Below are 19,987 nucleotides of genomic sequence, written 5' to 3' on the forward strand. Positions count from 1 at the left end.
GCTCACATGAGTGTCTTGTATGCTCACATGAGTGTATGCTCACATGAGTGTCTTGTATGCTCACATGAGTGTCTTGTATGCTCACATGAGTGTCTTGTATGCTCACATGAGTGTATGCTCACATGAGTGTCTTGTATGCTCACATGAGTGTCTTGTATGCTCACATGAGTGTCTTGTATGCTCACATGAGTGTCTTGTATGCTCACATGAGTGTCTTGTATGCTCACATGAGTGTCTTGTATGCTCACATGAGTGTCGTGTATGCTCACATGAGTGTCTTGTATGCTCACATGAGTGTCTTGTATGCTCACATGAGTGTCTTGTATGCTCACATGAGTGTCTTGTATGCTCACATGAGTGTCTTGTATGCTCACATGAGTGTCGTGTATGGTCACATGAGTGTCTTGTATGCTGACATGAGTGTCTTGTATGCTGACATGAGTGTCTTGTATGCTGACATGAGTGTCTTGTATGCTGACATGAGTGTCTTGTATGCTCACATGAGTGTCTTGTATGCTCACATGAGTGTCTTGTATGCTCACATGAGTGTCTTGTATGCTCACATGAGTGTCTTGTATGCTCACATGAGTGTCTTGTATGCTCACATGAGTGTCTTGTATGCTCACATGAGTGTCTTGTATGCTCACATGAGTGTCGTGTATGGTCACATGAGTGTCTTGTATGCTGACATGAGTGTCTTGTATGCTCACATGAGTGTCTTGTATGCTCACATGAGTGTCTTGTATGCTCACATGAGTGTCTTGTATGCTCACATGAGTGTCTTGTATGCTCACATGAGTGTCTTGTATGCTCACATGAGTGTCTTGTATGCTCACATGAGTGTCTTGTATGCTCACATGAGTGTCTTGTATGCTCACATGAGTGTCTTGTATGCTCACATGAGTGTCGTGTATGGTCACATGAGTGTCTTGTATGCTGACATGAGTGTCTTGTATGCTGACATGAGTGTCTTGTATGCTGACATGAGTGTCTTGTATGCTGACATGAGTGTCTTGTATGCTCACATGAGTGTCTTGTATGCTCACATGAGTGTCTTGTATGCTCACATGAGTGTCTTGTATGCTCACATGAGTGTCTTGTATGCTCACATGAGTGTCTTGTATGCTCACATGAGTGTCTTGTATGCTCACATGAGTGTCTTGTATGCTCACATGAGTGTCTTGTATGCTCACATGAGTGTCTTGTATGCTCACATGAGTGTCGTGTATGCTCACATGAGTGTCTTGTATGCTCACATGAGTGTCTTGTATGCTCACATGAGTGTCTTGTATGCTCACATGAGTGTCTTGTATGCTCACATGAGTGTCTTGTATGCTCACATGAGTGTCTTGTATGCTCACATGAGTGTCTTGTATGCTCACATGAGTGTCTTGTATGCTCACATGAGTGTCGTGTATGCTCACATGAGTGTCTTGTATGCTCACATGAGTGTCTTGTATGCTCACATGAGTGTCGTGTATGCTCACATGAGTGTCTTGTATGCTCACATTAGTGTCTTGTATGCTCACATGAGTGTCTTGTATGCTCACATGAGTGTCTTGTATGCTCACATGAGTGTCTTGTATGCTCATATGAGTGTCTTGTATGCTCACATGAGTGTCTTGTATGCTCACATGAGTGTCTTGTATGCTCACATGAGTGTCTTGTATGCTCACATGAGTGTCTTGTATGCTCACATGAGTGTATGCTCACATGAGTGTCTTGTATGCTCACATGAGTGTCTTGTATGCTCACATGACTGTCTTGTATGCTCACATGAGTGTCGTGTATGCTCACATGGGTGCCATGTATGCTCACATGAGTGCATGCTCACATGAGAGTCTTGTATGCTCACATGAGTGTCTTGTATGCTCACATGAGTGTCTTGTATGCTCACATGAGTGTCTTGTATGCTCACATGGGTGTCGTGTATTCTCACATGAGTGTCTTGTATGCTCACATGAGTGTATGCTCACATGAGTGTCTTGTATGCTCACATGAGTGTATGCTCACATGAGTGTCTTGTATGCTCACATGAGTGTCTTGTATGCTCACATGAGTGTCTTGTATGCTCACATGAGTGTCTTGTATGCTCACATGAGTGTCTTGTATGCTCACATGGGTGTCGTGTATGCTCACATGAGTGTCTTGTATGCTCACATGAGTGTATGCTCACATTAGTATCTTGTATGCTCACATGAGTGTCTTGTATGCTCACATGAGTGTCTTGTATGCTCACATGAGTGACTTGTATGCTCACATGAGTGTCTTGTATGCTCACATGACTGTCTTGTATGCTCACATGAGTGTCTTGTATGCTCACATGAGTGTCTTGTATGCTCACATGAGTGTCTTGTATGCTCACATGAGTGTCTTGTATGCTCACATGAGTGTCTTGTATGCTCACATGAGTGTCTTGTATGCTCACATGAGTGTCTTGTATGCTCACATGAGTGTGTGCTCACACGAGTGTATGCTCACATGAGTGTATGCTCACATGAGTGTATGCTCACATGAGTGTCTTGTATGCTCACATGAGTGTCTTGTGTGCTCACATGAGTGTCTTGTATGCTCACATGAGTGTCTTGTATGCTCACATGAGTGTCTTGTATGCTCACATGAGTGTCGTGTATGCTGACATGAGTGTCTTGTATGCTGACATGAGTGTCTTGTATGCTGACATGAGTGTCTTGTATGCTGACATGAGTGTCTTGTATGCTGACATGAGTGTCGTGTATGCTGACATGAGTGTCTTGTATGCTCACATGAGTGTCTTGTATGCTCACATGTGTGTCTTGTATGCTCACATGAGTGTCATGTATGCTCACATGAGTGTCATGTATGCTCACATGAGTGTCATGTATGCTCACATGAGTGTCATGTATGCTGACATGAGTGTCTTGTATGCTGACATGAGTGTCTTGTATGCTCACATGAGTGTCTTGTATGCTGACATGAGTGTCTTGTATGCTGACATGAGTGTCTTGTATGCTGACATGAGTGTCTTGTATGCTGAATGAGTGTCTTGTATGCTGACATGAGTGTCTTGTATGCTGACATGAGTGTCGTGTATGCTGACATGAGTGTCGTGTATGCTGACATGAGTGTCGTGTATGCTGACATGAGTGTCTTGTATGCTCACATGAGTGTCTTGTATGCTCACATGAGTGTCTTGTATGTTCACATGAGTGTCATGTATGCTCACATGAGTGTCTTGTATGCTCACATGAGTGTCTTGTATGCTCACATGAGTGTCTTGTATGCTCACATGAGTGTATGCTCACATGAGTGTATGCTCACATGAGTGGCTTGTATGCTCACATGAGAGTCTGTATGCTCACATGAGTGTCTTGTATGCTCACATGAGTGTCTTGTATGCTCACATGAGTGAATTACTGGGTCAATTATGCGAACGTCTTACAGGATTTATTTTTAACATGAATATTAATTTGTGAGTTGGAGGAGATTACTTCACCCATGCTTGACTCACGTCTGTGTCAATATTGACCCATTGTTGACCTTGGGTCACAATAACGGGGCTGAGGATATGATGACCAAACCACACATCAGAAGATGGAGAGACGACGACGTTTCGGTCCGTCCTGGACCATTATTATGTCGTCATAATGGTCAAGTCACACGTCTTGATAATGGTCTGAAACGTCGTGGTCTCTCATCTTCTGATGTGTTGTTTGGTCAACATATCCTCAGCCCCGTTATTGTGACCCAAGGTCAACAATGGGTCAATATTGACACAGACGTGAGTCATTGTTCTTGGATTTTCCTAGAGGCATCCAAGAGGCACTCTGAGGCAAGAGTGGCATCGTTGAGGAACTATGTACTGGACTCTATGGAGATATTATTAGTGATCTTCACACACACAGAGTGACCACACTAACGTGACTGCATTAATGGGAAATTCTTTGACCATGTCGTGGCTTGGTTGTCTGGGGCGTGTGCGTGGGACTACCCACCACACAGGTTGTCTGGGGCGTGTGCGTGGGACTACCCACCACACAGGTTGTCTGGGGCGTGTGCGTGGGACTACCCACCACACAGGTTGTCTGGGGTGTGTGCGTGGGACTACCCACCACACAGGTTGTCTGGGGCGTGTGCGTGGGACTACCCACCACACAGGTTGTCTGGGGCGTGTGCCTGGGACTACCCACCACACAGGTTGTCTGGGGCGTGTGCGTGGGACTACCCACCACACAGGTTGTCTGGGGCGTGTGCCTGGGACTACCCACCACACAGGTTGTCTGGGGCGTGTGCGTGGGACTACCCACCACACAGGTTGTCTGGGGTGTGTGCGTGGGACTACCCACCACACAGGTTGTCTGGGGCGTGTGCGTGGGACTACCCACCACACAGGTTGTCTGGGGCGTGTGCGTGGGACTACCCACCACATAGCTTCCAATCCTCGTCACAGCTCTTACGGATCTTGATCTTCGTAATGAGTAGACAAAAAAGAAGGTGGATCAAGGGCCATTCTGAGCCCTTCACGCGAGGCAGTTTAATGTTCCCCTTAAGAGAAGGTCTGAGTAGTTGAGGGAGCATGATTGTATTGCTGGATTTAGAGGAGAAAAATGCTGGAGTGTGAAAACATTGTTTTGAATTTGGAATTTATTTTGACATTTGAAAACATTTAATTTCTTTAACCTTATTCTTGTCGTGATATTCTAATATTACATCAGTCAACTTTAACTGTATGTCTAGATGGGTCTCCTGAGGAAGGACTTGCTTAGCTAACACGCTAAGTGTAGTAAGCAGCTCCTTCCTCACTCCAGAGACAGTCTCCGTGGTGTAGTGGTAAGACACTCGCCTGGCGTTCCGCGAGCGCTATGTCATGGATTCGTATCCTGGCCGGGGAGGATTTACTGGGCGCAATTCCTTAACTGTAGCCTCTGTTTAACGCAACAGTAAAATGTGTACTTGGATGAAAAAACGATTCTTCGCGGCGGGAATCGTATTCCAGGGACCTGCCCGAAATGCTACGCGTACTAGTGGCTGTACAAGAATGTAACAACTCTTGTATATATCTCAAAAAAAAAAAAAAAAAAAAGAGACCATAGAAGAACAATTGACTAGGCGCGAGCAAATGTTGAGACCTCAAAAGTTTGAAATCTCCTTCACTTAGGCCGCTGACCTTCTCATATCGCTGGAGGGAAGGTAACGAGTAGGTCACGGCATCTCTCAACATTTAAGTTGTTGTGCTGCTGCTGTGACTTCAGCTCTAATTCTCTAAAGTAGTCTCAAATGAACAGCAATAGTAATGTCAGGCACACGGCAGAACAATAGTACATCAGTAAAATGTGTCGGGTGTACGAAAAGAGTGTTCAACATAATACAGTTTATTCAATAAACTAATAACTACTACAACAACGAAAGAAATATCAGTGACAATACTCGAAATCCTTCTTGTGACACCTTTACGGACAGCTGGACACCAGCCATGAGTGCTGCAGTAATGAACTAACTTGAACATACTGAGTGATGACAGATGAATCAAGCAAGCAAGACATGCTAAGTCTATAATCACTAATGCAACAACAACAAGGCAGGTTAGGAGACACGCCTCCTGTAACCTCCTCCAGTTCCTCTACGCTTCTTGCAGCCCTCCCCGGCAATGGTGGCTGCAATACAATCAAACTAGCAGACTATCAATGACTAATGGGGCTACCGGCAACTCCAGCGACCATCCTCAATTATATTCTTACATTAACACTTCGTCCCTCGGACGATCAACAATCAATAACTAATTGATTACGTTAATATCAAAGTAACACTTACGTTAACTTAATCTTGTCTCCCACAGACAGATCAAACTATTCAACTGTCACTAGTAACTCGGGATTACACAAACACTCAACCCGTCGAGCATTCAGTGAGTAATCCCTATTAATCCCTGTACTCCAGACAGCTGATTAATCCCAGTACGAGTTACGCTATAGGTTACTATCTCCCTCAGTTTGCTACAATTCTATGTCCAAAGTGCTAAGAGAACGGCAATCACCCTTGACTACACTCGAGTAATTAATTACTATCCCGAAGATGAAGAATTAATTAATACACGAATACGTCACCTTTAACACTGGCTCAGCAATTATAACAAATTATAACGTTAATGAAACAATGTAGCCTTCGTGTGAGTCGATCACCCCTGATCGGAGTTAATTACCTTGACTTCCAGGAACCCGTAACTACCTGTCCAACTGACAGGTAATATACAACAGACAGTACTTAAGATGCAAGAGTTCAGCCCTCCCGGTCTTCCTACAACCTCCTACATTACTCAAATTGTCATAGAACAATTTCTGTATAAGCAATGGGTGTTGCCTTGGTTACGTTACATTAATTGCTTCTCAATCAACTTTCACACAATACTGGACTTGGATGACAACCAAACACACAGGAAAATATAACACCAAGTACTCGTCCCAATGACCAGTTCACCACCACACAATAAATCACAACACCCGGTGATTTAAACGATTACAATCCGGGTGCAATTACAGTTACTGCAGAACACCAGTAAATAACACACTTGGTGCTCTAAACCACTAGAACATGGCCCATACAATTTACTGAACGACAATAACACACAGTGATTGATCAGCACTTATAACAATCACGGCCCAACAGTTTACAACCCCTTTGCAATGACACACACACCGAAGGTGCTCTAATTTCACTATATTAGAACACGGCCCAACACTTTACTATTCTGTTGCACTGACACACTGTGTTCTAATTACCACTTAGAACACGGCCCCACACTTTGCAACCCGGTTGCAATAACCAATTACTGCAACCACAGTAATAACACACATAGGCTTCGTGACACTACAATTATATATATCGTACACACCTGTAGCCTTCAGCTATCGAATGCTAATGCGGAACACTAAGGAGATGACACACTCCTGATCAACTTTGGCAAGTGATTACCGATCCCACGGATCGATAATTACTCCCGTCACATACGTTACTCGACCGAGCTATCAGCTGTCATTCCTGACAGCCACGTTACTCACACTTCACCACAAGTCTACCAAAATTACGTTAACAGGTCAGCCACATAAATATATATGTAATCACATTTACCACAGCCCTGGACCACAACACTTGTATAAAACCACACACTAATATTACTCCACAATACTCAAGTGCCAGGCACTCCCCGGTGTTACCACACTGACACTCTACCGTGTACTGGTGACCGCTACTGGTCTCCTCTCCTGCAACAGACTACACGGACATGGGGCACAACAATAACAATTTCTCCTACAAATTTTACGTACATGAAATCCCACCATAATGGAGTATAAAACACACTAGGACGGCCCTCAGTCTAATAACACCCTCACTGGTCCTCAATCTAATAACACTGTATGTGTTCCTACTTTAAATTAAAGCTACTCGCTTTAACTCTTTCCACAACTTCGCTACAACGGCCATTGTAATATATTTGAAATAGTGATGACCTGGGCTCTTCAGCGAGCCTATACACTGGACGTTTCGGGTACGGGTTGCCAAATCTGGTCTGGGTGAACGGCCATTCACGTGCTCCAGTACACTGCGAGCGTCAGTCACGTGCACGTACACTAATAGAAGGTTCAGCTGGTGCCAACCCATTGTCTCACAGGGAGAATGGCTTGGAGTGATGAATCTCTTCTTCACTTCATTTAAGGCATTTTAAAGTTGAGCATAATAAGTGCATCCTCTCGCTGAGATTGGTTATAAGTGCTTTACTCTCTAATAGGATCCTTATTTCAGGCTTATTAACTCTCAGCCTGATGGATGGTTCCTGGCTTACTACTCTTACCGAAGTCTCAGTTATGAGGTATCAGAGGGAACTAATATCACTGGGCATGATTCCCTTATACTTTTTATTTAAAATACCGAGTGCTGCTGCTCCTTAAACATTAAGGCCTTATGAGGCTGACGTCAGCCAGGACCTTATCTTGTGACATCATCCGGAGAACACTTACCCAAGGTGTTGGATAATAGCAGGAGACCCACCCAAGGTGGTGGATAATATCAGGAGACCCACCCAAGGTGTTGGATAATAGCAGGAGACCCACCCAAGGTGTTGGATAATAGCAGGAAACCCACCCAAGGTGTTGGATAATATCAGGAGACCCACCCAAGGTGTTGGATAATATCAGGAGACCCACCCAAGGTGTTGGATAATAGCAGGAGACCCACCCAAGGTGTTGGATAATAGCAGGAGACCCACCCAAGGTGTTGGATAATAGCAGGAGACCCACCCAAGGTGTTGGATAATAGCAGGAGACCCACCCAAGGTGTTGGATAATAGCAGGAGACCCACCCAAGGTGTTGGATAATAGCAGGAGACCCACCCAAGGTGTTGGATAATAGCAGGAGACCCACCCAAGGTGTTGGATAATTGCAGGAGACCCACCCAAGGTGTTGGATAATTGCAGGAGACCCACCCAAGGTGTTGGATAATTGCAGGAGACCCACCCAAGGTGTTGGATAATAGCAGGAGACCCACCCAAGGTGTTGGATAATAGCAGGAGACCCACCCAAGGTGTTGGATAATTGCAGGAGACCCACCCAAGGTGTTGGATAATAGCAGGAGACCCACCCAAGGTGTTGGATAATAGCAGGAGACCCACCCAAGGTGTTGGATAATATCAGGAGACCCACCCAAGGTGTTGGATAATATCAGGAGACCCACCCAAGGTGTTGGATAATAGCAGGAGACCCACCCAAGGTGTTGGATAATAGCAGGAGACCCACCCAAGGTGTTGGATAATATCAGGAGACCCACCCAAGGTGTTGGATAATAGCAGGAGACCCACCCAAGGTGTTGGATAATAGCAAGAGACCCACCCAAGGTGTTGGATAATAGCAGGAGACCCACCCAAGGTGTTGGATAATATCAGGAGACCCACCCAAGGTGTTGGATAATAGCAGGAGACCCACCCAAGGTGTTGGATAATTGCAGGAGACCCACCCAAGGTGTTGGATAATTGCAGGAGACCCACCCAAAGTGTTGGATAATTGCAGGAGACCCACCCAAGGTGTTGGATAATAGCAGGAGACCCACCCAAGGTGTTGGATAATAGCAGGAGACCCACCCAAGGTGTTGGATAATTGCAGGAGACCCACCCAAGGCGTTGGATAATAGCAGGAGACCCACCCAAGGTGTTGGATAATAGCAGGAGACCCACCCAAGGTGTTGGATAATATCAGGAGACCCACCCAAGGTGTTGGATAATAGCAGGAGACCCACCCAAGGTGTTGGATAATAGCAGGAGACCCACCCAAGGTGTTGGATAATAGCAGGAGACCCACCCAAGGTGTTGGATAATATCAGGAGACCCACCCAAGGTGTTGGATAATAGCAGGAGACCCACCCAAGGTGTTGGATAATAGCAAGAGACCCACCCAAGTTGTTGGATAATAGCAGGAGACCCACCCAAGGTGTTGGATAATATCAGGAGACCCACCCAAGGTGTTGGATAATAGCAGGAGACCCACCCAAGGTGTTTATAATTGCAGGAGACCCACCCAAGGTGTTGGATAATTGCAGGAGACCCACCCAAAGTGTTGGATAATTGCAGGAGACCCACCCAAGGTGTTGGATAATAGCAGGAGACCCACCCAAGGTGTTGGATAATAGCAGGAGACCCACCCAAGGTGTTGGATAATTGCAGGAGACCCACCCAAGGTGTTGGATAATAGCAGGAGACCCACCCAAGGTGTTGGATAATAGCAGGAGACCCACCCAAGGTGTTGGATAATATCAGGAGACCCACCCAAGGTGTTGGATAATAGCAGGAGACCCACCCAAGGTGTTGGATAATAGCAGGAGACCCACCCAAGGTGTTGGATAATAGCAGGAGACCCACCCAAGGTGTTGGATAATATCAGGAGACCCACCCAAGGTGTTGGATAATAGCAGGAGACCCACCCAAGGTGTTGGATAATAGCAGGAGACCCACCCAAGGTGTTGGATAATAGCAGGAGACCCACCCAAGGTGTTGGATAATAGCAGGAGACCCACCCAAGGTGTTGGATAATAGCAGGAGACCCACCCAAGGTGATGGATAATATCAGGAGACCCACCCAAGGTGTTGGATAATAGCAGGAGACCCACCCAAGGTGTTGGATAATAGCAAGAGACCCACCCAAGGTGTTGGATAATAGCAGGAGACCCACCCAAGGTGTTGGATAATAGCAGGAGACCCACCCAAGGTGTTGGATAATAGCAGGAGACCAACCCAAGGTGTTGGATAATAGCAGGAGACCCACCCAAGGTGTTGGATAATAGCAGGAGACCCACCCAAGGTGTTGGATAATAGCAGGAGACCCACCCAAGGTGTTGGATAATAGCAGGAGACCCACCCAAGGTGTTGGATAATAGCAGGAGACCCACCCAAGGTGTTGGATAATAGCAGGAGACCCACCCAAGGTGTTGGATAATAGCAGGAGACCCACCCAAGGTGTTGGATAATAGCAGGAGACCCACCCAAGGTGTTGGATAATAGCAGGAGACCCACCCAAGGTGTTGGATAATAGCAGGAGACCCATCCAAGGAGTTGCTAAGAGGTTTGATTACCATACAAGTGACGGGGTGATGGAGAGGACGTCCATCATGTTGACACAGCCAGCCCCCCCCCCCCCCCAGGCGCCGCTCCAGGCCCGGGGTCAGATTAATGCTATCGCTTACTGTAGCGGCAGCCTCGGAGCCTCGCCACTACCTCCCTGCAGCCTGGGAGCCTCGCCTCTACCTCCCGGCAGCCTCGGAGCCTCGCCACTACCTCCCGGCAGCCTGGGAGCCTCGCCACTACCTCCCGGCAGCCTGGGAGCCTCGCCTCTACCTCCCGGCAGCCTGGGAGCCTCGCCACTACCTCCCGGCAGCCTGGGAGCCTCGCCTCTACCTTTCGGCAGACTGGGAGCCTCGCCACTACCTCCCGGCAGCCTGGGAGCCTCGCCACTACCTCCCGGCAGCCTGGGAGCCTCGCGACTACCTCCCGGCAGCCTGGGAGCCTCGCCTCTACCTCCCGGCAGCCTCGGAGCCTCGCCACTACCTCCCTGCAGCCTGGGAGCCTCGCCACTACCTCCCGGCAGCCTCGGAGCCTCGCCACTACCTCCCGGCAGCCTCGGAGCCTCGCCACTACCTCCCTACAGCCTGGGAGCCTCGCCACTACCTCCCGGCAGCCTCGGAGCCTCGCCACTACCTCCCGGCAGCCTGGGAGCCTCGCCACTACCTCCCGGCAGCCTGGGAGCCTCGCCTCTACCTCCCGGCAGCCTGGGAGCCTCGCCTCTACCTCCCGGCAGCCTGGGAGCCTCGCCACTACCTCCCGGCAGCCTGGGAGCCTCGCCACTACCTCCCGGCAGCCTGGGAGCCTCGCCTCTACCTCCCGGCAGCCTGGGAGCCTCGCCACTACCTCCCGGCAGCCTGGGAGCCTCGCCACTACCTCCCGGCAGCCTGGGAGCCTCGCCATTACCTCCCGGCAGCCTGGGAGCCTCGCCTCTACCTCCCGGCAGCCTGGGAGCCTCGCCACTACCTCCCGGCAGCCTGGGAGCCTCGCCTCTACCTCCCGGCAGCCTGGGAGCCTCGCCTCTACCTCCCGGCAGCCTGGGAGCCTCGCCTCTACCACCCGGCAGCCTCGGAGCCTCGCCACTACCTTCCGGCAGCCTCGGAGCCTCGCCACTACCTCCCGGCAGCCTGGGAGCCTAGCCTCTACCTCCCGGCAGCCTGGGAGCCTCGCCAATACTTCCCGGCAGCCTGGGAGCCTCGCCTCTACCTCCCTGCAGCCTGGGAGCCTCGCCTCTACCTCCCGGCAGCCTGGGAGCCTCGCCTCTACCTCCCTGCAGCCTGGGAGCCTCGCCTCTACCTCCCGGCAGCCTGGGAGCCTCGCCACTACCTCCCGGCAGCCTGGGAGCCTCGCCACTACCTCCCGGCAGCCTGGGAGCCTCGCCACTACCTCCCTGCAGCCTGGGAGCCTCGCCACTACCTCCCGGCAGTCTCGGAGCCTCGCCTCTACCTCCCTGCAGCCTGGGAGCCTCGTCACTACCTCCCGGCAGCCTGGGAGCCTCGCCACTACCTCCCTGCCGCCTGGGAGCCTCGTCACTACCTCCCGGCAGCCTGGGAGCCTCGCCACTACCTCCCGGCAGCCTGGGAGCCTCGCCACTACCTCCCGGCAGCCTGGGAGCCTCGCCACTACCACCCGGCAGCCTGGGAGTCTCGCCACTACCTCCTGGCAGCCTGGGAGCCTCGCCACTACCTCCCGGCAGCCTGGGAGCCTCGCCTCTACCTCCCGGCAGCCTGGGAGCCTCGCCTCTACCTCCCGGTAGCCTGGGAGCCTCGCCTCTACCTCCCGGCAGCCTCGGAGCCTCGCCACTACCTCCCGGCAGCCTGGGAGCCTCGCCTCTACCTCCCGGCAGTCTCGGAGCCTCGCCACTACCTCCCGGCAGCCTCGGAGCCTCACCACTACCTCCCTGCAGCCTGGGAGCCTCGCCACTACCTCCCGGCAGTCTCGGAGCCTCGCCTCTAACTCCCGGCAGCCTCGGAGCCTCGCCACTACCTCCCTGCAGCCTGGGAGCCTCGCCACTACCTCCCGGCAGCCTGGGAGCCTAGCCTCTACCTCCCGGCAGCCTGGGAGCCTCGCCAATACTTCCCGGCAGCCTGGGAGCCTCGCCTCTACCTCCCTGCAGCCTGGGAGCCTCGCCTCTACCTCCCGGCAGCCTGGGAGCCTCGCCTCTACCTCCCTGCAGCCTGGGAGCCTCGCCTCTACCTCCCGGCAGCCTGGGAGCCTCGCCACTACCTCCCGGCAGCCTGGGAGCCTCGCCACTACCTCCCGGCAGCCTGGGAGCCTCGCCACTACCTCCCTGCAGCCTGGGAGCCTCGCCACTACCTCCCGGCAGTCTCGGAGCCTCGCCTCTACCTCCCTGCAGCCTGGGAGCCTCGTCACTACCTCCCGGCAGCCTGGGAGCCTCGCCACTACCTCCCTGCCGCCTGGGAGCCTCGTCACTACCTCCCGGCAGCCTGGGAGCCTCGCCACTACCTCCCGGCAGCCTGGGAGCCTCGCCACTACCTCCCGGCAGCCTGGGAGCCTCGCCACTACCACCCGGCAGCCTGGGAGTCTCGCCACTACCTCCCGGCAGCCTGGGAGCCTCGCCACTACCTCCCGGCAGCCTGGGAGCCTCGCCTCTACCTCCCGGCAGCCTGGGAGCCTCGCCTCTACCTCCCGGTAGCCTGGGAGCCTCGCCTCTACCTCCCGGCAGCCTCGGAGCCTCGCCACTACCTCCCGGCAGCCTGGGAGCCTCGCCTCTACCTCCCGGCAGTCTCGGAGCCTCGCCACTACCTCCCGGCAGCCTCGGAGCCTCACCACTACCTCCCTGCAGCCTGGGAGCCTCGCCACTACCTCCCGGCAGTCTCGGAGCCTCGCCTCTAACTCCCGGCAGCCTCGGAGCCTCGCCACTACCTCCCTGCAGCCTGGGAGCCTCGCCACTACCTCCCGGCAGCCTGGGAGCCTCGCCACTACCTCCCGGCAGCCTAGGAGCCTCGCCTCTACCTCCCGGCAGCCTCGGAGCCTCGCCTCTACCTCCCGGCAGCCTCGGAGCCTCGCCACTACCTCCCGGCAGCCTGGGAGCCTCGCCACTACCTCCCGGCAGCCTGGGAGCCTCACCACTACCTCCCGGCAGCCTGGGAGCCTCGCCACTACCTCCCGGCAGCCTGGGAGCCTCGCCTCTACCTCCCGGCAGCCTGGGAGCCTCGCCACTACCTCCCGGCAGCCTGGGAGCCTCACCACTACCTCCCGGCAGCCTGGGAGCCTAGCCACTACCTCCCGGCAGCCTGGGAGCCTCGCCTCTACCTCCCGGCAGCCTCGGAGCCTCACCACTACCTCCCGGCAGCCTCGGAGCCTCGCCTCTACCTCCCGGCAGCCTGGGAGCCTCGCCACTACCTCCCGGCAGCCTGGGAGCCTCACCACTACCTCCCGGCAGCCTCGGAGCCTCGCCACTACCTCCCGGCAGCCTGGGAGCCTCACCACTACCTCCCGGCAGCCTCGGAGCCTCGCCTCTACCTCCCGGCAGCCTCGGAGCCTCGCCTCTACCTCCCGGCAGCCTCGGAGCCTCGCCTCTACCTCCCGGCAGCCTCGGAGCCTCGCCACTACCACCCGGCAGCCTGGGAGCCTCGCCACTACCTCCCGGCAGCCTGGGAGCCTCGCCACTACCTCCCGGCAGCCTGGGAGCCTCGCCACTACCTCCCGGCAGCCTGGGAGCCTCGCCACTACCTCCCGGCAGCCTGGGAGCCTCACCACTACCTCCCGGCAGCCTGGGAGCCTCGCCACTACCTCCCGGCAGCCTGGGAGCCTCGCCACTACCTCCTGGCAGCCTGGGAGCCTCGCCACTACCTCCCGGCAGCCTGGGAGCCTCGCCAGTAATGTTTTATTTGCTTAATATTTTCGTCCTGTCTGCCCTTCTCAGGATCTCACTTCACACAAACTCTCACCTCTCCTTAAACGCTTTCCCCTGATATTTCCCTTCCCTTCTCACCTCTCCCACACTCTCCCTCACAAGCCCTCGCCTCTCCCACACTCTCCCTCACAAGCCCTCACCTCTCCCTCACTCTCCCTCACAAGCCCTCACCTCTCTCTCTCTCTCCCTCACAAGCCCTCACCTCTCCCACACCCTCCCTCACAAGCCCTCACCTCTCACTCTCCCTCACAAGCCCTCACCTCTCCCACACCCTCCCTCACAAGCCCTCACCTCTCACTCTCCCTTACAAGCCCTCACCTCTCCCACACCCTCCCTCACAAGCCCTCACCTCTCCCTCACAAGCCCTCACCTCTCCCACACCCTCCCTCACAAACCCTCACCTCTCCCACACTCTCCCTCACAAGCCCTCACCTCTCCCTCACTCTCCCTCACTCTCCCACACTCTCCCTCACAAGCCCTCACCTCTCCCACACTCTCCCTCACTCTCCCTCACTCTCCCACACTCTCCCACACTCTCCCTCACCTCTCCCTCACTCTCCCACACTCTCCCTCACTCTCCCTCACTCTCCCACACTCTCCCACACTCTCCCACACTCTCCCTCACTCTCCCTCACTCTCCCTCACTCTCCCTCACTCTCCCTCACTCTCCCACACTCTCCCTCACTCTCCCTCACTCTCCCACACTCTCCCACACTCTCCCACACTCTCCCACACTCTCCCTCACTCTCCCACACTCTCCCTCACTCTCCCTCACTCTCCCTCACTCTCCCACACTCTCCCACACTCTCCCTCACTCTCCCACACTCTCCCACACTCTCCCACACTCTCCCTCACTCTCCCTCACTCTCCCACACTCTCCCTCACTCTCCCTCACTCTCCCACACTCTCCCTCACTCTCCCTCACTCTCCCTCACTCTCCCTCACTCTCCCACACTCTCCCACACTCTCCCTCACTCTCCCTCACTCTCCCACACTCTCCCTCACTCTCCCTCACTCTCCCTCACTCTCCCACACTCTCCCACACTCTCCCTCACTCTCCCTCACTCTCCCTCACTCTCCCTCACTCTCACCAACACTCACACACCTGGGATGATAACCACAATCACTACAATTCAGAATCTGATTTTGTTTTCCGGTTCAGAAGATTGTAATTAGCTTCATAATCACGAGAAATTCTGCAGTGTGAGAAGAGTCTCCCAGCTGGCTCCCAGCGACCCTGTGTCTCCCAGCTGGCTCCCAGCGACCCTGTGGCTCCCAGCTGGCTCCCAGCGACCCTGTGGCTCCCAGCTGGCTCCCAGCGACCCTGTGTCTCCCAGCTGGCTCCCAGCGACCCTGTGTCTCCCAGCTGGCTCCCAGCGACCCTGTGTCTCCCAGCTGGCTCCCAGCGACCCTGTGTCTCCCAGCTGGCTCCCAGCGACCCTGTGTCTCCCAGCTGGCTCCCAGCGACCCTGTGTCTCCCAGCTGGCTCCCAGCGACCCTGTGTCTCCCAGCTGGCTCCCAGCGACCCTGCGTCTCCCAGCGACCCTGTGTCTCCCAGCTGGCTCCCAGCGACCCTGTGTCTCCCAGCTGGCTCCCAGCGACTCTGTGGCTCCCAGCTGGCTCCCAGCGACCCTGTGTCTCCCAGCTGACTCCCAGCAACCCAGTGTCTCCCAGCTGGCTCCCAGCGACCCTGTGTCTCCCAGCTGGCTCCCAGCGACCCTGTGTCTCCCAGCTGGCTCCCAGCGACCCTGTGTCTCCCAGCTGGCTCCCAGCGACCCTGTGTCTCCCACCTGGCTCCCAGCGTCCCTGTGTCTCCCAGCTGGCTCCCAGCGACCCTGTGGCTCCCAGCTGGCTCCCAGCGACCCTGTGTCTCCCAGCTGGCTCCCAGCTGGCTCCCAGCGACCCTGTGTCTCCCAGCTGGCTCCCAGCGACCCTGTGTCTCCCAGCTGGCGCCCAGCACCCGAGGGTCTCCCAGCTGGCGCCCAGCACCCGAGGGTCTCCCAGCTGGCGCCCAGCACCCGAGTGTCTCCCAGCTGGCGCCCAGCACCCGAGTGTCTCCCAGCTGGCGCCCAGCACCCGAGTGTCTCCCAGCTGGCGCCCAGCACCCGAGTGTCTCCCAGCTGGCGCCCAGCACCCGAGTGTCTCCCAGCTGGCGCCCAGCACCCGAGTGTCTCCCAGCTGGCGCCCAGCACCCGAGTGTCTCCCAGCTGGCTTCTAGCACCCGAGTGTCTCTCAGCTGCCTCCCAGCGACCCTGTGACTCCCAGCTGGCTCCCAGCGACCCTGTGTCTCCCAGCTGGCTCCCAGCGACCCTGTGTCTCCCAGCAGGCTCCCAGCGACCCTGTGTCTCCCAGCTGGCCCCCAGCGACCCTGTGTCTCCCAGCTGGCCCCCAGCGACCCTGTGGCTCCCAGCTGGCCCCCAGCGACCCTGTATCTCCCAGCTGGCTCCCAGCGACCCTGTGTCTCCCAGCTGGCGCCCAGCGACCCTGTGTCTCCCAGCTGGCGCCCAGCGACCCTGTGTCTCCCAGCTGGCCCCCAGCGACCCCTGTGTCTCCCAGGTGGCCCCCAGCGACCCTGTGTCTGCCAGCTGGCCCCCAGCGACCCTGTGTCTCCCAGCTGGCGCCCAGCGACCCTGTGTCTCCCAGCTGGCGCCCAGCGACCCTGTGTCTCCCAGCTGGCCCCCAGCGACCCTGTGTCTCCCAGCTGGCCCCCAGCGACCCTGTGTCTCCCAGCTGGCTCCCAGCGACCCTGTGTCTCCCAGCTGGCGCCCAGCGACCCTGTGTCTCCCAGCTGGCGCCCAGCGACCCTGTGTCTCCTAGCTGGCCCCCAGCGACCCTGTGGCTCCCAGCTGGCTCCCAGCGACCCTGTGTCTCCCAGCTGGCTCCCAGCGACCCTGTGTCTCCCAGCTGGCGCCCAGCACCCGAGTGTCTCCCAGCTGGCTCCCAGCACCCGAGGGTCTCCCAGCTGGCGCCCAGCACCCGAGGGTCTCCCAGCTGGATCCCAGCACCCGAGGGTCTCCCAGCTGGATCCCAGCACCCGAGGGTCTCCCAGCTGGCTCCCAGCACCCGAGTGTCTCCCAGCTGGCGCCCAGCACCCGAGTGTCTCCCAGCTGGCGCCCTGCACCCGAGGGTCTCCCAGCTGGCGCCCAGCACCCGAGAGTCTCCCAGCTGGAGCCCAGCACCCGAGGGTCTCCCAGCTGGCTCCCAGCACCCGAGTGTCTCCCAGCTGGCGCCCAGCACCCGAGGGTCTCCCAGCTGGAGCCCAGCACCCGAGGGTCTCCCAGCTGGAGCCCAGCACCCGAGGGTCTCCCAGCTGGCTCCCAGCACCCGAGTGTCTCCCAGCTGGCGCCCAGCACCCGAGGGTCTCCCAGCTGGAGCCCAGCACCCGAGGGTCTCCCAGCTGGAGCCCAGCACCCGAGGGTCTCCCAGCTGGCGCCCAGCACCCGAGTGTCTCCCAGCTGGAGCCCAACACCCGAGGGTCTCCCAGCTGGCGCCCAGCACCCGAGGGTCTCCCAGCTGGAGCCCAGCACCCGAGTGTCTCCCAGCTGGCGCCCAGCACCCGAGTGTCTCCCAGCTGGCGCCCAGCACCCGAGTGTCTCCCAGCTGGCGCCCAGCACCCGAGTGTCTCCCAGCTGGCTCCCAGCACCCGAGTGTCTCCCAGCTGGCTCCCAGCACCCGAGTGTCTCCCAGCTGGCTCCCAGCACCCGAGTGTCTCCCAGCTGGCTCCCAGCACCCGAGGGTCTCCCAGCTGGCGCCCAGCACCCGAGGGTCTCCCAGCTGGATCCCAGCACCCGAGGGTCTCCCAGCTGGATCCCAGCACCCGAGGGTCTCCCAGCTGGCTCCCAGCACCCGAGTGTCTCCCAGCTGGCGCCCAGCACCCGAGTGTCTCCCAGCTGGCGCCCTGTACCTGAGGGTCTCCCAGCTGGCGCCCAGCACCCGAGGGTCTCCCAGCTGGAGCCCAGCACCCGAGGGTCTCCCAGCTGGCTCCCAGCACCCGAGCGTCTCCCAGCTGGCGCCCAGCACCCGAGGGTCTCCCAGCTGAAGCCCAGCACCCGAGGGTCTCCCAGCTGGAGCCCAGCACCCGAGGGTCTCCCAGCTGGCGCCCAGCACCCGAGTGTCTCCCAGCTGGAGCCCAACACCCGAGGGTCTCCCAGCTGGCGCCCAGCACCCGAGGGTCTCCCAGCTGGAGCCCAGCACCCGAGTGTCTCCCAGCTGGCGCCCAGCACGCGAGTGTCTCCCAGCTGGCTCCCAGCACCCGAGTGTCTCCCAGCTGGCTCCCAGCACCCGAGTGTCTCCCAGCTGGCTCCCAGCACCCGAGTGTCTCCCAGCTGGCGCCCAGCACCCGAGGGTCTCCCAGCTGGAGCCCAGCACCCGAGGGTCTCCCAGCTGGAGCCCAGCACCCGAGGGTCTCCCAGCTGGCGCCCAGCACCCGAGTGTCTCCCAGCTGGTTCCCAGCACCCGAGTGTCTCCCAGCTGGCTCCCAGCACCCGAGTGTCTCCCAGCTGGCTCCCAGCACCCGAGTGTCTCCCAGCTGGCTCCCAGCACCCGAGTGTCTCCCTGCTGGCTCCCAGCACCCGAGTGTCTCCCAGCTGGCGCCCAGCACCCGAGTGTCTCCCAGCTGGCGCCCAGCACCCGAGTGTCTCCCAGCTCGCGCCCAGCACCCGAGTGTCTCCCAGCTGGCTCCCAGCACCCGAGTGTCTCCCAGCTGGCTCCCAGCACCCGAGTGTCTCCCATCTGGCTCCCAGCACCCGAGTGTCTCCCAGCTGGCTCCCAGCACCCGAGTGTCTCCCAGCTGGCTCCCAGCACCCGAGTGTCTCCCAGCTGGCTCCCAGCACCCGAGGGTCTCCCAGCTGGCGCCCAGCACCCGAGGGTCTCCCAGCTGGATCCCAGCACCCGAGGGTCTCCCAGCTGGATCCCAGCACCCGAGGGTCTCCCAGCTGGCTCCCAGCACCCGAGTGTCTCCCAGCTGGCGCCCAGCACCCGAGTGTCTCCCAGCTGGCGCCCAGCACCCGAGTGTCTCCCAGCTGGCGCCCAGCACCCGAGTGTCTCCCAGCTCGCGCCCAGCACCCGAGTGTCTCCCAGCTGGCTCCCAGCACCCGAGTGTCTCCCAGCTGGCTCCCAGCACCCGAGTGTCTCCCAGCTGGCTCCCAGCACCCGAGTGTCTCCCAGCTGGCGCCCAGCACCCGAGTGTCTCCCAGCTGGCTCCCAGCACCCGAGTGTCTCCCAGCTGGCTCCCAGCACCCGAGGGTCTCCCAGCTGGCGCCCAGCACCCGAGGGTCTCCCAGCTGGATCCCAGCACCCGAGGGTCTCCCAGCTGGATCCCAGCACCCGAGTGTCTCCCAGCTGGCTCCCAGCACCCGAGTGTCTCCCAGCTGGCTCCCAGCACCCGAGTGTCTCCCAGCTGGCTCCCAGCACCCGAGTGTCTCCCAGCTGGCTCCCAGCACCCGAGTGTCTCCCAGCTGGCGCCCAGCACCCGAGTGTCTCCCAGCTGGCGCCCAGCACCCGAGTGTCTCCCAGCTGGCGCCCAGCAACC

General features: G+C 56.8%; 1 protein-coding gene across 1 annotated transcript in view; it reads left to right on the forward strand.

Annotated features, from left to right (window-relative positions):
- LOC138356925 (nascent polypeptide-associated complex subunit alpha, muscle-specific form-like) overlaps nucleotides 1-18,496 on the forward strand; it is a 19,222-nt gene extending 726 nt beyond the window's left edge. Inside the window, exon 2 of the mRNA XM_069313458.1 lies at nucleotides 16,784-18,496. Coding sequence (XP_069169559.1) covers nucleotides 16,784-18,496 — 1,713 coding nt within the window. The remainder of the gene's footprint in view (nucleotides 1-16,783) is intronic.
- Nucleotides 18,497-19,987: the final 1,491 nt, after the last annotated feature.

The sequence above is a fragment of the Procambarus clarkii genome, chromosome 75, assembly GCF_040958095.1.
Source record: "Procambarus clarkii isolate CNS0578487 chromosome 75, FALCON_Pclarkii_2.0, whole genome shotgun sequence".
Classification (NCBI taxonomy): domain Eukaryota; kingdom Metazoa; phylum Arthropoda; class Malacostraca; order Decapoda; family Cambaridae; genus Procambarus; species Procambarus clarkii.